This window comes from Halichondria panicea, chromosome 1, assembly GCF_963675165.1.
Source record: "Halichondria panicea chromosome 1, odHalPani1.1, whole genome shotgun sequence".
NCBI classification, from domain to species: Eukaryota; Metazoa; Porifera; class Demospongiae; order Suberitida; family Halichondriidae; genus Halichondria; species Halichondria panicea.
The window spans coordinates 6,387,905-6,402,452 of NC_087377.1; the positions used below are offsets into that span (position 1 = coordinate 6,387,905).

General features: G+C 50.3%; 1 protein-coding gene across 1 annotated transcript; it reads right to left on the minus strand.

The window, feature by feature from the left end:
• Positions 1 to 6,062: 6,062 nt before the first annotated feature.
• LOC135352436 (muscle M-line assembly protein unc-89-like) lies at positions 6,063 to 13,465 on the minus strand. The gene is made up of 22 exons (XM_064551619.1): positions 13,150 to 13,465; positions 12,827 to 13,000; positions 12,627 to 12,749; positions 12,175 to 12,444; positions 11,851 to 12,105; positions 11,512 to 11,781; positions 11,201 to 11,362; positions 10,989 to 11,111; positions 10,537 to 10,806; positions 10,213 to 10,467; positions 9,874 to 10,143; positions 9,563 to 9,724; positions 9,351 to 9,473; positions 8,709 to 8,978; positions 8,385 to 8,639; positions 8,046 to 8,315; positions 7,733 to 7,894; positions 7,521 to 7,643; positions 7,069 to 7,338; positions 6,745 to 6,999; positions 6,406 to 6,675; positions 6,063 to 6,256 (listed from the first exon to the last, which is right to left on the minus strand). Exons 1-22 carry the CDS (start codon positions 13,448 to 13,450, stop codon positions 6,063 to 6,065), a joined length of 4,827 nt encoding a protein of 1,608 aa, XP_064407689.1. The 5' UTR covers positions 13,451 to 13,465.
• Between the last annotated feature and the right edge of the window lie 1,083 nt (positions 13,466 to 14,548).

Below are 14,548 nucleotides of genomic sequence, written 5' to 3' on the forward strand. Positions count from 1 at the left end.
CACCCACACTCTCTGGTTGGGTCTCAATTTCAGGGGCTACATAGAGTGAGTAGTGAAACGATCAGCACTGAACTCAGCATTGCTTGTTTGGCACGAACAATGGAAGGGATTCACCACCGAGTCGACCATAATCAACTGGACCGCTCACCCACTTTTTAGAGGCTCAACGTGCTATGCTGCTATCAGCGGTGCACACACATGCAGTTACGTTGAGGAGGATCGAGCTTAGTTTACACTCTATAATTGTAGTTTACACGGCCATGACGTACGTACTACGATAAACACAAACAAGGGGAACGACACTTTCACCATAATAATTATACTAAAAAGTTTAACGCATGCTGCCCACACGCACTCAATTTGGTACGAACTCAAGAAACGGCTCGGCCAGGGTGAATATACATTTACCTGCGGTTGTGATTGTAATGGTTGACGTGAAACCAGCTCCATCCGCTGGATCGGTTGCACTGATGACAATGGTCTGGCTTCCTGAAGCTCCAGCGACAGACACAAAGAACGGGAATTGTCCACCTGCATGCAAACAGAAACAATGCGTCAATCACACGAGACCAACAAACGATGGATGAATTAAGGCATGCAGCAGAGACACCAAAACTCACATCCTTCTGTTACTGATGAATCATTGAAGCTGCACTCAAAGTCCAAGCCGTCGAGGTCCCTACTTGACGTGCAGCTCACACTCACTTGCTGAGACTCAGCGAGGAACTCGGCACTGCAGTTCAGGATCAGAGGAGCAAGTGTGGGACCTTGGGTAGGTTGAGCTGCATGTGTGGAATGGGGAACGTTTGACTAGCACACACTGACTATTATTATATCCTTCCGAAAACCACACGTATAATTACACATGCACTAGCAAGAATAATTATAATTGCACTTGAACCGGAAAAATAGGCATGTTTCAATCTCTCACCAATAGACAGAGTTGCAGCATCAGAGACGACTGATCCTGCACTGTTGGTCACAACGACTGTGTAATCTCCAGCATCGCCAGACTCAGCATTGATAATTTGCAGGGTGGATGAATTGGATCCTTCGATGTCTCCGTCGACGTCAGTGAGAGCGTTCCCGCCAGGACCAAACCACTGGTAGCTCAATCCTTCACCAGAGGCTTCCACGGTGAGTGTGGCAGTTCCACCCGCTTCCGCATTCACATCGCTCGGTTGTACGTCAATTGCAGGACCTGTACACAAAGACGAGTAAAGCATGGACATGCCCGCCACACATGCAGACACAAATCAGATGAACTCACCGACGGAAAGTGAGACAGTGTCAGAATCGACAATTCCTCCATTGACAGTTGTAATTCGCACTCTATAGTCGCCAGCGTCATCTGGTCCAGCATTGGTAATCCGTAAAGTGGATGCGGTGGCTCCTTCGATCTCTCCATCAGGACCAAACCACTGGTAGCTCAGTCCCTCTCCGGTTGCCACCACACTGAGCGTGGCATTCCCACCCCGCTCAACGTCCACATTCTCTGGTTGGGTCCCAATCACGGGGGCTTCGCCTGAAACCGACATGCACACGAGTAATAATACCTGAGCCGAACAAATACGCATGTTTCAATTAATCTCACCGATAGACAGGGTTGCAGCATCAGAGGTGACTGATCCCGCACTGTTGGTCACAACGACCGTGTAGTCTCCCGCATCGCCAGGCTCAGCGTTGAAAACTGTCAACGTTCCTGAAGTGGACCCCTCAATCTCTCCGTCACTGTCAGTCAGAGCCACTCCGCCAGGACCAAACCACTGGTAGGTCAGTCCTGCACCAGTGGCCTCCACGGTGAATGAGGCACTTCCGCCTTGCTCGACACCCACACTCTCTGGTTGGGTCTCAATTTCAGGGGCTACATAGAGTGAGTAGTGAAACGATCAGCACTGAACTCAGCATTGCTTGTTTGGCACGAACAATGGAAGGGATTCACCACCGAGTCGACCATAATCAACTAAGTTTAACGCATGCTGCCCACACGCACTCAATTCGGTACGAACTCAAGAAACGGCTCGGCCAGGGTGAATATACATTTACCTGTGGTTGTGATTGTAATGGTTGACGTGAAACCAGCTCCATCCGCTGGATCGGTTGCACTGATGACAATGGTCTGGCTTCCTGAAGCTCCAGCGACAGACACAAAGAACGGGAATTGTCCACCTGCATGCAAACAGAAACAATGCGTCAATCACACGAGACCAACAAACGATGGATGAATTAAGGCATGCAGCAGAGACACCAAAACTCACATCCTTCTGTTACTGATGAATCATTGAAGCTGCACTCAAAGTCCAAGCCGTCGAGGTCCCTACTTGACGTGCAGCTCACACTCACTTGCTGAGACTCAGCGAGGAACTCGGCACTGCAGTTCAGGATCAGAGGAGCAAGTGTGGGACCTTGGGTAGGTTGAGCTGGATGTGTGGAATGGGGAACGTTTGACTAGCACACACTGACTATTATTATATCCTTCCGAAAACCACACGTATAATTACACATGCACTAGCAAGAATAATTATAATTGCACTTGAACCGGAAAAATACACATGTTTCAATTAATCTCACCGATAGACAGGGTTGCAGCATCAGAGATGACTGATCCCGCACTGTTGGTCACAACGACTGTGTAGTCTCCAGCATCGCCAGACTCAACATTGATGATTTGCAGGGTGGATGAATTGGATCCTTCGATGTCTCCGTCGACGTCAGTGAGAGCGTTCCCGCCAGGACCAAACCACTGGTAGCTCAATCCTTCACCAGAGGCTTCCACGGTGAGTGTGGCAGTTCCACCCGCTTCCGCATTCACATCGCTCGGTTGTACGTCAATTGCAGGACCTGTACACAAAGACGAGTAAAGCATGGACATGCCCGCCACACATGCAGACACAAATCAGATGAACTCACCGACGGAAAGTGAGACAGTGTCAGAATCGACAATTCCTCCATTGACAGTTGTAATTCGCACTCTATAGTCGCCAGCGTCATCTGGTCCAGCATTGGTAATCCGTAAAGTGGATGCGGTGGCTCCTTCGATCTCTCCATCAGGACCAAACCACTGGTAGCTCAGTCCCTCTCCGGTTGCCACCACACTGAGCGTGGCATTCCCACCCCGCTCAACGTCCACATTCTCTGGTTGGGTCCCAATCACGGGGGCTTCGCCTGAAACCGACATGCACACGAGTAATAATACCTGAGCCGAACAAATACACATGTTTCAATTAATCTCACCGATAGACAGGGTTGCAGCATCAGAGGTGACTGATCCCGCACTGTTGGTCACAACGACCGTGTAGTCTCCCGCATCGCCAGGCTCAGCGTTGAAAACTGTCAACGTTCCTGAAGTGGACCCCTCAATCTCTCCGTCACTGTCAGTCAGAGCCACTCCGCCAGGACCAAACCACTGGTAGGTCAGTCCTGCACCAGAGGCCTCCACGGTGAATGAGGCACTTCCGCCTTGCTCGACACCCACACTCTCTGGTTGGGTCTCAATTTCAGGGGCTACATAGAGTGAGTAGTGAAACGATCAGCACTGAACTCAGCATTGCTTGTTTGGCACGAACAATGGAAGGGATTCACCACCGAGTCGACCATAATCAACTAAGTTTAACGCATGCTGCCCACACGCACTCAATTCGGTACGAACTCAAGAAACGGCTCGGCCAGGGTGAATATACATTTACCTGTGGTTGTGATTGTAATGGTTGACGTGAAACCAGCTCCATCCGCTGGATCGGTTGCACTGATAACAATGGTCTGGCTTCCTGAAGCTCCAGCGACAGACACAAAGAACGGGAATTGTCCACCTGCATGCAAACAGAAACAATGCGTCAATCACACGAGACCAACAAACGATGGATGAATTAAGGCATGCAGCAGAGACACCAAAACTCACATCCTTCTGTTACTGATGAATCATTGAAGCTGCACTCAAAGTCCAAGCCGTCGAGGTCCCTACTTGACGTGCAGCTCACACTCACTTGCTGAGACTCAGCGAGGAACTCGGCACTGCAGTTCAGGATCAGAGGAGCAAGTGTGGGACCTTGGGTAGGTTGAGCTGCATGTGTGGAATGGGGAACGTTTGACTAGCACACACTGACTATTATTATATCCTTCCGAAAACCACACGTATAATTACACATGCACTAGCAAGAATAATTATAATTGCACTTGAACCGGAAAAATAGGCATGTTTCAATCTCTCACCAATAGACAGAGTTGCAGCATCAGAGACGACTGATCCCGCACTGTTGGTCACAACGACTGTGTAATCTCCAGCATCGCCAGACTCAGCATTGATAATTTGCAGGGTGGATGAATTGGATCCTTCGATGTCTCCGTCGACGTCAGTGAGAGCGTTCCCGCCAGGACCAAACCACTGGTAGCTCAATCCTTCACCAGAGGCTTCCACGGTGAGTGTGGCAGTTCCACCCGCTTCCGCATTCACATCGCTCGGTTGTACGTCAATTGCAGGACCTGTACACAAAGACGAGTAAAGCATGGACATGCCCGCCACACATGCAGACACAAATCAGATGAACTCACCGACGGAAAGTGAGACAGTGTCAGAATCGACAATTCCTCCATTGACAGTTGTAATTCGCACTCTATAGTCGCCAGCGTCATCTGGTCCAGCATTGGTAATCCGTAAAGTGGATGCGGTGGCTCCTTCGATCTCTCCATCAGGACCAAACCACTGGTAGCTCAGTCCCTCTCCGGTTGCCACCACACTGAGCGTGGCATTCCCACCCCGCTCAACGTCCACATTCTCTGGTTGGGTCCCAATCACGGGGGCTTCGCCTGAAACCGACATGCACACGAGTAATAATACCTGAGCCGAACAAATACGCATGTTTCAATTAATCTCACCGATAGACAGGGTTGCAGCATCAGAGATGACTGATCCCGCACTGTTGGTCACAACGACTGTGTAGTCTCCAGCATCGCCAGACTCAACATTGATGATTTGCAGGGTGGATGAATTGGATCCTTCGATGTCTCCGTCAACGTCAGTGAGAGCGTCCCCGCCAGGACCAAACCACTGGTAGCTCAACAGTCCTTCACCAGAGGCTTCCACGGTGAATGTGGCAGTCCCACCCGCTTCCGCAGCATTCACATCGCTCGGCTGTACGTCAATTGCAGGACCTGTACACAAAGGCAAGTAAAGCATGAACATGCACGCCCGCCACACAGACACAAACTGAGCCGTAAGAATATAGGCATGTTTCAAATCTCACCAATAGACAGACTTGCAGCATCAGAGGTGACTGATCCCGCACTGTTGGTCACAACGACCGTGTAGTCTCCCGCATCGCCAGGCTCAGCGTTGAAAACTGTCAACGTTCCTGAAGTGGACCCCTCAATCTCTCCGTCACTGTCAGTCAGAGCCACTCCGCCAGGACCAAACCACTGGTAGGTCAGTCCTGCACCAGAGGCCTCCACGGTGAATGAGGCACTTCCGCCTTGCTCGACACCCACACTCTCTGGTTGGGTCTCAATTTCAGGGGCTACATAGAGTGAGTAGTGAAACGATCAGCACTGAACTCAGCATTGCTTGTTTGGCACGAACAATGGAAGGGATTCACCACCGAGTCGACCATAATCAACTGGACCGCTCACCCACTTTTTAGAGGCTCAACGTGCTATGCTGCTATCAGCGGTGCACACACATGCAGTTACGTTGAGGAGGATCGAGCTTAGTTTACACTCTATAATTGTAGTTTACACGGCCATGACGTACGTACTACGATAAACACAAACAAGGGGAACGACACTTTCACCATAATAATTATACTAAAAAGTTTAACGCATGCTGCCCACACGCACTCAATTCGGTACGAACTCAAGAAACGGCTCGGCCAGGGTGAATATACATTTACCTGCGGTTGTGATTGTAATGGTTGACGTGAAACCAGCTCCATCCGCTGGATCGGTTGCACTGATGACAATGGTCTGGCTTCCTGAAGCTCCAGCGACAGACACAAAGAACGGGAATTGTCCACCTGCATGCAAACAGAAACAATGCGTCAATCACACGAGACCAACAAACGATGGATGAATTAAGGCATGCAGCAGAGACACCAAAACTCACATCCTTCTGTTACTGATGAATCATTGAAGCTGCACTCAAAGTCCAAGCCGTCGAGGTCCCTACTTGACGTGCAGCTCACACTCACTTGCTGAGACTCAGCGAGGAACTCGGCACTGCAGTTCAGGATCAGAGGAGCAAGTGTGGGACCTTGGGTAGGTTGAGCTGCATGTGTGGAATGGGGAACGTTTGACTAGCACACACTGACTATTATTATATCCTTCCGAAAACCACACGTATAATTACACATGCACTAGCAAGAATAATTATAATTGCACTTGAACCGGAAAAATAGGCATGTTTCAATCTCTCACCAATAGACAGAGTTGCAGCATCAGAGACGACTGATCCCGCACTGTTGGTCACAACGACTGTGTAATCTCCAGCATCGCCAGACTCAGCATTGATAATTTGCAGGGTGGATGAATTGGATCCTTCGATGTCTCCGTCGACGTCAGTGAGAGCGTTCCCGCCAGGACCAAACCACTGGTAGCTCAATCCTTCACCAGAGGCTTCCACGGTGAGTGTGGCAGTTCCACCCGCTTCCGCATTCACATCGCTCGGTTGTACGTCAATTGCAGGACCTGTACACAAAGACGAGTAAAGCATGGACATGCCCGCCACACATGCAGACACAAATCAGATGAACTCACCGACAGAAAGTGAGACAGTGTCAGAATCGACAATTCCTCCATTGACAGTTGTAATTCGCACTCTATAGTCGCCAGCGTCATCTGGTCCAGCATTGGTAATCCGTAAAGTGGATGCGGTGGCTCCTTCGATCTCTCCATCAGGACCAAACCACTGGTAGCTCAGTCCCTCTCCGGTTGCCACCACACTGAGCGTGGCATTCCCACCCCGCTCAACGTCCACATTCTCTGGTTGGGTCCCAATCACGGGGGCTTCGCCTGAAACCGACATGCACACGAGTAATAATACCTGAGCCGAACAAATACACATGTTTCAATTAATCTCACCGATAGACAGGGTTGCAGCATCAGAGGTGACTGATCCCGCACTGTTGGTCACAACGACCGTGTAGTCTCCCGCATCGCCAGGCTCAGCGTTGAAAACTGTCAACGTTCCTGAAGTGGACCCCTCAATCTCTCCGTCACTGTCAGTCAGAGCCACTCCGCCAGGACCAAACCACTGGTAGGTCAGTCCTGCACCAGAGGCCTCCACGGTGAATGAGGCACTTCCGCCTTGCTCGACACCCACACTCTCTGGTTGGGTCTCAATTTCAGGGGCTACATAGAGTGAGTAGTGAAACGATCAGCACTGAACTCAGCATTGCTTGTTTGGCACGAACAATGGAAGGGATTCACCACCGAGTCGACCATAATCAACTAAGTTTAACGCATGCTGCCCACACGCACTCAATTCGGTACGAACTCAAGAAACGGCTCGGCCAGGGTGAATATACATTTACCTGTGGTTGTGATTGTAATGGTTGACGTGAAACCAGCTCCATCCGCTGGATCGGTTGCACTGATGACAATGGTCTGGCTTCCTGAAGCTCCAGCGACAGACACAAAGAACGGGAATTGTCCACCTGCATGCAAACAGAAACAATGCGTCAATCACACGAGACCAACAAACGATGGATGAATTAAGGCATGCAGCAGAGACACCAAAACTCACATCCTTCTGTTACTGATGAATCATTGAAGCTGCACTCAAAGTCCAAGCCGTCGAGGTCCCTACTTGACGTGCAGCTCACACTCACTTGCTGAGACTCAGCGAGGAACTCGGCACTGCAGTTCAGGATCAGAGGAGCAAGTGTGGGACCTTGGGTAGGTTGAGCTGCATGTGTGGAATGGGGAACGTTTGACTAGCACACACTGACTATTATTATATCCTTCCGAAAACCACACGTATAATTACACATGCACTAGCAAGAATAATTATAATTGCACTTGAACCGGAAAAATACACATGTTTCAATTAATCTCACCGATAGACAGGGTTGCAGCATCAGAGATGACTGATCCCGCACTGTTGGTCACAACGACTGTGTAGTCTCCAGCATCGCCAGACTCAACATTGATGATTTGCAGGGTGGATGAATTGGATCCTTCGATGTCTCCGTCGACGTCAGTGAGAGCGTTCCCGCCAGGACCAAACCACTGGTAGCTCAATCCTTCACCAGAGGCTTCCACGGTGAGTGTGGCAGTTCCACCCGCTTCCGCATTCACATCGCTCGGTTGTACGTCAATTGCAGGACCTGTACACAAAGACGAGTAAAGCATGGACATGCCCGCCACACATGCAGACACAAATCAGATGAACTCACCGACGGAAAGTGAGACAGTGTCAGAATCGACAATTCCTCCATTGACAGTTGTAATTCGCACTCTATAGTCGCCAGCGTCATCTGGTCCAGCATTGGTAATCCGTAAAGTGGATGCGGTGGCTCCTTCGATCTCTCCATCAGGACCAAACCACTGGTAGCTCAGTCCCTCTCCGGTTGCCACCACACTGAGCGTGGCATTCCCACCCCGCTCAACGTCCACATTCTCTGGTTGGGTCCCAATCACGGGGGCTTCGCCTGAAACCGACATGCACACGAGTAATAATACCTGAGCCGAACAAATACGCATGTTTCAATTAATCTCACCGATAGACAGGGTTGCAGCATCAGAGGTGACTGATCCCGCACTGTTGGTCACAACGACCGTGTAGTCTCCCGCATCGCCAGGCTCAGTGTTGAAAACTGTCAACGTTCCTGAAGTGGACCCCTCAATCTCTCTGTCACTGTCAGTCAGAGCCACTCCGCCAGGACCAAACCACTGGTAGGTCAGTCCTGCACCAGAGGCCTCCACGGTGAATGAGGCACTTCCGCCTTGCTCGACACCCACACTCTCTGGTTGGGTCTCAATTTCAGGGGCTACATAGAGTGAGTAGTGAAACGATCAGCACTGAACTCAGCATTGCTTGTTTGGCACGAACAATGGAAGGGATTCACCACCGAGTCGACCATAATCAACTGGACCGCTCACCCACTTTTTAGAGGCTCAACGTGCTATGCTGCTATCAGCGGTGCACACACATGCAGTTACGTTGAGGAGGATCGAGCTTAGTTTACACTCTATAATTGTAGTTTACACGGCCATGACGTACGTACTACGATAAACACAAACAAGGGGAACGACACTTTCACCATAATAATTATACTAAAAAGTTTAACGCATGCTGCCCACACGCACTCAATTCGGTACGAACTCAAGAAACGGCTCGGCCAGGGTGAATATACATTTACCTGCGGTTGTGATTGTAATGGTTGACGTGAAACCAGCTCCATCCGCTGGATCGGTTGCACTGATGACAATGGTCTGGCTTCCTGAAGCTCCAGCGACAGACACAAAGAACGGGAATTGTCCACCTGCATGCAAACAGAAACAATGCGTCAATCACACGAGACCAACAAACGATGGATGAATTAAGGCATGCAGCAGAGACACCAAAACTCACATCCTTCTGTTACTGACGAATCATTGAAGCTGCACTCAAAGTCCAAGCCGTCGAGGTCCCTACTTGACGTGCAGCTCACACTCACTTGCTGAGACTCAGCGAGGAACTCGGCACTGCAGTTCAGGATCAGAGGAGCAAGTGTGGGACCTTGGGTAGGTTGAGCTGCATGTGTGGAATGGGGAACGTTTGACTAGCACACACTGACTATTATTATATCCTTCCGAAAACCACACGTATAATTACACATGCACTAGCAAGAATAATTATAATTGCACTTGAACCGGAAAAATAGGCATGTTTCAATCTCTCACCAATAGACAGAGTTGCAGCATCAGAGACGACTGATCCCGCACTGTTGGTCACAACGACTGTGTAATCTCCAGCATCGCCAGACTCAGCATTGATAATTTGCAGGGTGGATGAATTGGATCCTTCGATGTCTCCGTCGACGTCAGTGAGAGCGTTCCCGCCAGGACCAAACCACTGGTAGCTCAATCCTTCACCAGAGGCTTCCACGGTGAGTGTGGCAGTTCCACCCGCTTCCGCATTCACATCGCTCGGTTGTACGTCAATTGCAGGACCTGTACACAAAGACGAGTAAAGCATGGACATGCCCGCCACACATGCAGACACAAATCAGATGAACTCACCGACGGAAAGTGAGACAGTGTCAGAATCGACAATTCCTCCATTGACAGTTGTAATTCGCACTCTATAGTCGCCAGCGTCATCTGGTCCAGCATTGGTAATCCGTAAAGTGGATGCGGTGGCTCCTTCGATCTCTCCATCAGGACCAAACCACTGGTAGCTCAGTCCCTCTCCGGTTGCCACCACACTGAGCGTGGCATTCCCACCCCGCTCAACGTCCACATTCTCTGGTTGGGTCCCAATCACGGGGGCTTCGCCTGAAACCGACATGCACACGAGTAATAATACCTGAGCCGAACAAATACACATGTTTCAATTAATCTCACCGATAGACAGGGTTGCAGCATCAGAGGTGACTGATCCCGCACTGTTGGTCACAACGACCGTGTAGTCTCCCGCATCGCCAGGCTCAGCGTTGAAAACTGTCAACGTTCCTGAAGTGGACCCCTCAATCTCTCCGTCACTGTCAGTCAGAGCCACTCCGCCAGGACCAAACCACTGGTAGGTCAGTCCTGCACCAGAGGCCTCCACGGTGAATGAGGCACTTCCGCCTTGCTCGACACCCACACTCTCTGGTTGGGTCTCAATTTCAGGGGCTACATAGAGTGAGTAGTGAAACGATCAGCACTGAACTCAGCATTGCTTGTTTGGCACGAACAATGGAAGGGATTCACCACCGAGTCGACCATAATCAACTAAGTTTAACGCATGCTGCCCACACGCACTCAATTCGGTACGAACTCAAGAAACGGCTCGGCCAGGGTGAATATACATTTACCTGTGGTTGTGATTGTAATGGTTGACGTGAAACCAGCTCCATCCGCTGGATCGGTTGCACTGATAACAATGGTCTGGCTTCCTGAAGCTCCAGCGACAGACACAAAGAACGGGAATTGTCCACCTGCATGCAAACAGAAACAATGCGTCAATCACACGAGACCAACAAACGATGGATGAATTAAGGCATGCAGCAGAGACACCAAAACTCACATCCTTCTGTTACTGATGAATCATTGAAGCTGCACTCAAAGTCCAAGCCGTCGAGGTCCCTACTTGACGTGCAGCTCACACTCACTTGCTGAGACTCAGCGAGGAACTCGGCACTGCAGTTCAGGATCAGAGGAGCAAGTGTGGGACCTTGGGTAGGTTGAGCTGCATGTGTGGAATGGGGAACGTTTGACTAGCACACACTGACTATTATTATATCCTTCCGAAAACCACACGTATAATTACACATGCACTAGCAAGAATAATTATAATTGCACTTGAACCGGAAAAATAGGCATGTTTCAATCTCTCACCAATAGACAGAGTTGCAGCATCAGAGACGACTGATCCCGCACTGTTGGTCACAACGACTGTGTAATCTCCAGCATCGCCAGACTCAGCATTGATAATTTGCAGGGTGGATGAATTGGATCCTTCGATGTCTCCGTCGACGTCAGTGAGAGCGTTCCCGCCAGGACCAAACCACTGGTAGCTCAATCCTTCACCAGAGGCTTCCACGGTGAGTGTGGCAGTTCCACCCGCTTCCGCATTCACATCGCTCGGTTGTACGTCAATTGCAGGACCTGTACACAAAGACGAGTAAAGCATGGACATGCCCGCCACACATGCAGACACAAATCAGATGAACTCACCGACGGAAAGTGAGACAGTGTCAGAATCGACAATTCCTCCATTGACAGTTGTAATTCGCACTCTATAGTCGCCAGCGTCATCTGGTCCAGCATTGGTAATCCGTAAAGTGGATGCGGTGGCTCCTTCGATCTCTCCATCAGGACCAAACCACTGGTAGCTCAGTCCCTCTCCGGTTGCCACCACACTGAGCGTGGCATTCCCACCCCGCTCAACGTCCACATTCTCTGGTTGGGTCCCAATCACGGGGGCTTCGCCTGAAACCGACATGCACACGAGTAATAATACCTGAGCCGAACAAATACACATGTTTCAATTAATCTCACCGATAGACAGGGTTGCAGCATCAGAGGTGACTGATCCCGCACTGTTGGTCACAACGACCGTGTAGTCTCCCGCATCGCCAGGCTCAGCGTTGAAAACTGTCAACGTTCCTGAAGTGGACCCCTCAATCTCTCCGTCACTGTCAGTCAGAGCCACTCCGCCAGGACCAAACCACTGGTAGGTCAGTCCTGCACCAGAGGCCTCCACGGTGAATGAGGCACTTCCGCCTTGCTCGACACCCACACTCTCTGGTTGGGTCTCAATTTCAGGGGCTACATAGAGTGAGTAGTGAAACGATCAGCACTGAACTCAGCATTGCTTGTTTGGCACGAACAATGGAAGGGATTCACCACCGAGTCGACCATAATCAACTAAGTTTAACGCATGCTGCCCACACGCACTCAATTCGGTACGAACTCAAGAAACGGCTCGGCCAGGGTGAATATACATTTACCTGTGGTTGTGATTGTAATGGTTGACGTGAAACCAGCTCCATCCGCTGGATCGGTTGCACTGATAACAATGGTCTGGCTTCCTGAAGCTCCAGCGACAGACACAAAGAACGGGAATTGTCCACCTGCATGCAAACAGAAACAATGCGTCAATCACACGAGACCAACAAACGATGGATGAATTAAGGCATGCAGCAGAGACACCAAAACTCACATCCTTCTGTTACTGATGAATCATTGAAGCTGCACTCAAAGTCCAAGCCGTCGAGGTCCCTACTTGACGTGCAGCTCACACTCACTTGCTGAGACTCAGCGAGGAACTCGGCACTGCAGTTCAGGATCAGAGGAGCAAGTGTGGGACCTTGGGTAGGTTGAGCTGCATGTGTGGAATGGGGAACGTTTGACTAGCACACACTGACTATTATTATATCCTTCCGAAAACCACACGTATAATTACACATGCACTAGCAAGAATAATTATAATTGCACTTGAACCGGAAAAATAGGCATGTTTCAATCTCTCACCAATAGACAGAGTTGCAGCATCAGAGACGACTGATCCCGCACTGTTGGTCACAACGACTGTGTAATCTCCAGCATCGCCAGACTCAGCATTGATAATTTGCAGGGTGGATGAATTGGATCCTTCGATGTCTCCGTCGACGTCAGTGAGAGCGTTCCCGCCAGGACCAAACCACTGGTAGCTCAATCCTTCACCAGAGGCTTCCACGGTGAGTGTGGCAGTTCCACCCGCTTCCGCATTCACATCGCTCGGTTGTACGTCAATTGCAGGACCTGTACACAAAGACGAGTAAAGCATGGACATGCCCGCCACACATGCAGACACAAATCAGATGAACTCACCGACGGAAAGTGAGACAGTGTCAGAATCGACAATTCCTCCATTGACAGTTGTAATTCGCACTCTATAGTCGCCAGCGTCATCTGGTCCAGCATTGGTAATCCGTAAAGTGGATGCGGTGGCTCCTTCGATCTCTCCATCAGGACCAAACCACTGGTAGCTCAGTCCCTCTCCGGTTGCCACCACACTGAGCGTGGCATTCCCACCCCGCTCAACGTCCACATTCTCTGGTTGGGTCCCAATCACGGGGGCTTCGCCTGAAACCGACATGCACACGAGTAATAATACCTGAGCCGAACAAATACACATGTTTCAATTAATCTCACCGATAGACAGGGTTGCAGCATCAGAGGTGACTGATCCCGCACTGTTGGTCACAACGACCGTGTAGTCTCCCGCATCGCCAGGCTCAGCGTTGAAAACTGTCAACGTTCCTGAAGTGGACCCCTCAATCTCTCCGTCACTGTCAGTCAGAGCCACTCCGCCAGGACCAAACCACTGGTAGGTCAGTCCTGCACCAGAGGCCTCCACGGTGAATGAGGCACTTCCGCCTTGCTCGACACCCACACTCTCTGGTTGGGTCTCAATTTCAGGGGCTACATAGAGTGAGTAGTGAAACGATCAGCACTGAACTCAGCATTGCTTGTTTGGCACGAACAATGGAAGGGATTCACCACCGAGTCGACCATAATCAACTAAGTTTAACGCATGCTGCCCACACGCACTCAATTCGGTACGAACTCAAGAAACGGCTCGGCCAGGGTGAATATACATTTACCTGTGGTTGTGATTGTAATGGTTGACGTGAAACCAGCTCCATCCGCTGGATCGGTTGCACTGATGACAATGGTCTGGCTTCCTGAAGCTCCAGCGACAGACACAAAGAACGGGAATTGTCCACCTGCATGCAAACAGAAACAATGCGTCAATCACACGAGACCAACAAACGATGGATGAATTAAGGCATGCAGCAGAGACACCAAAACTCACATCCTTCTGTTACTGATGAATCATTGAAGCTGCACTCAAAGTCCAAGCCGTCGAGGTCCCTACTTGACGTGC

Coding starts and splice junctions, on each gene's coding strand:
- LOC135352436 (XM_064551619.1), bottom strand. CDS start 13,450: ATGTCCATGCTTTACTCGTCTTTGTGTACAGGTCCTGCAATTGACGTA. Junction 13,001..13,149: donor TGCTGCAACTCTGTCTATTG/GTGAGAGATTGA, acceptor CCACACATGCAG/CTCAACCTACCCAAGGTCCC. Junction 10,807..10,988: donor CATTACAATCACAACCACAG/GTAAATGTATAT, acceptor CACTCTATGTAG/CCCCTGAAATTGAGACCCAA.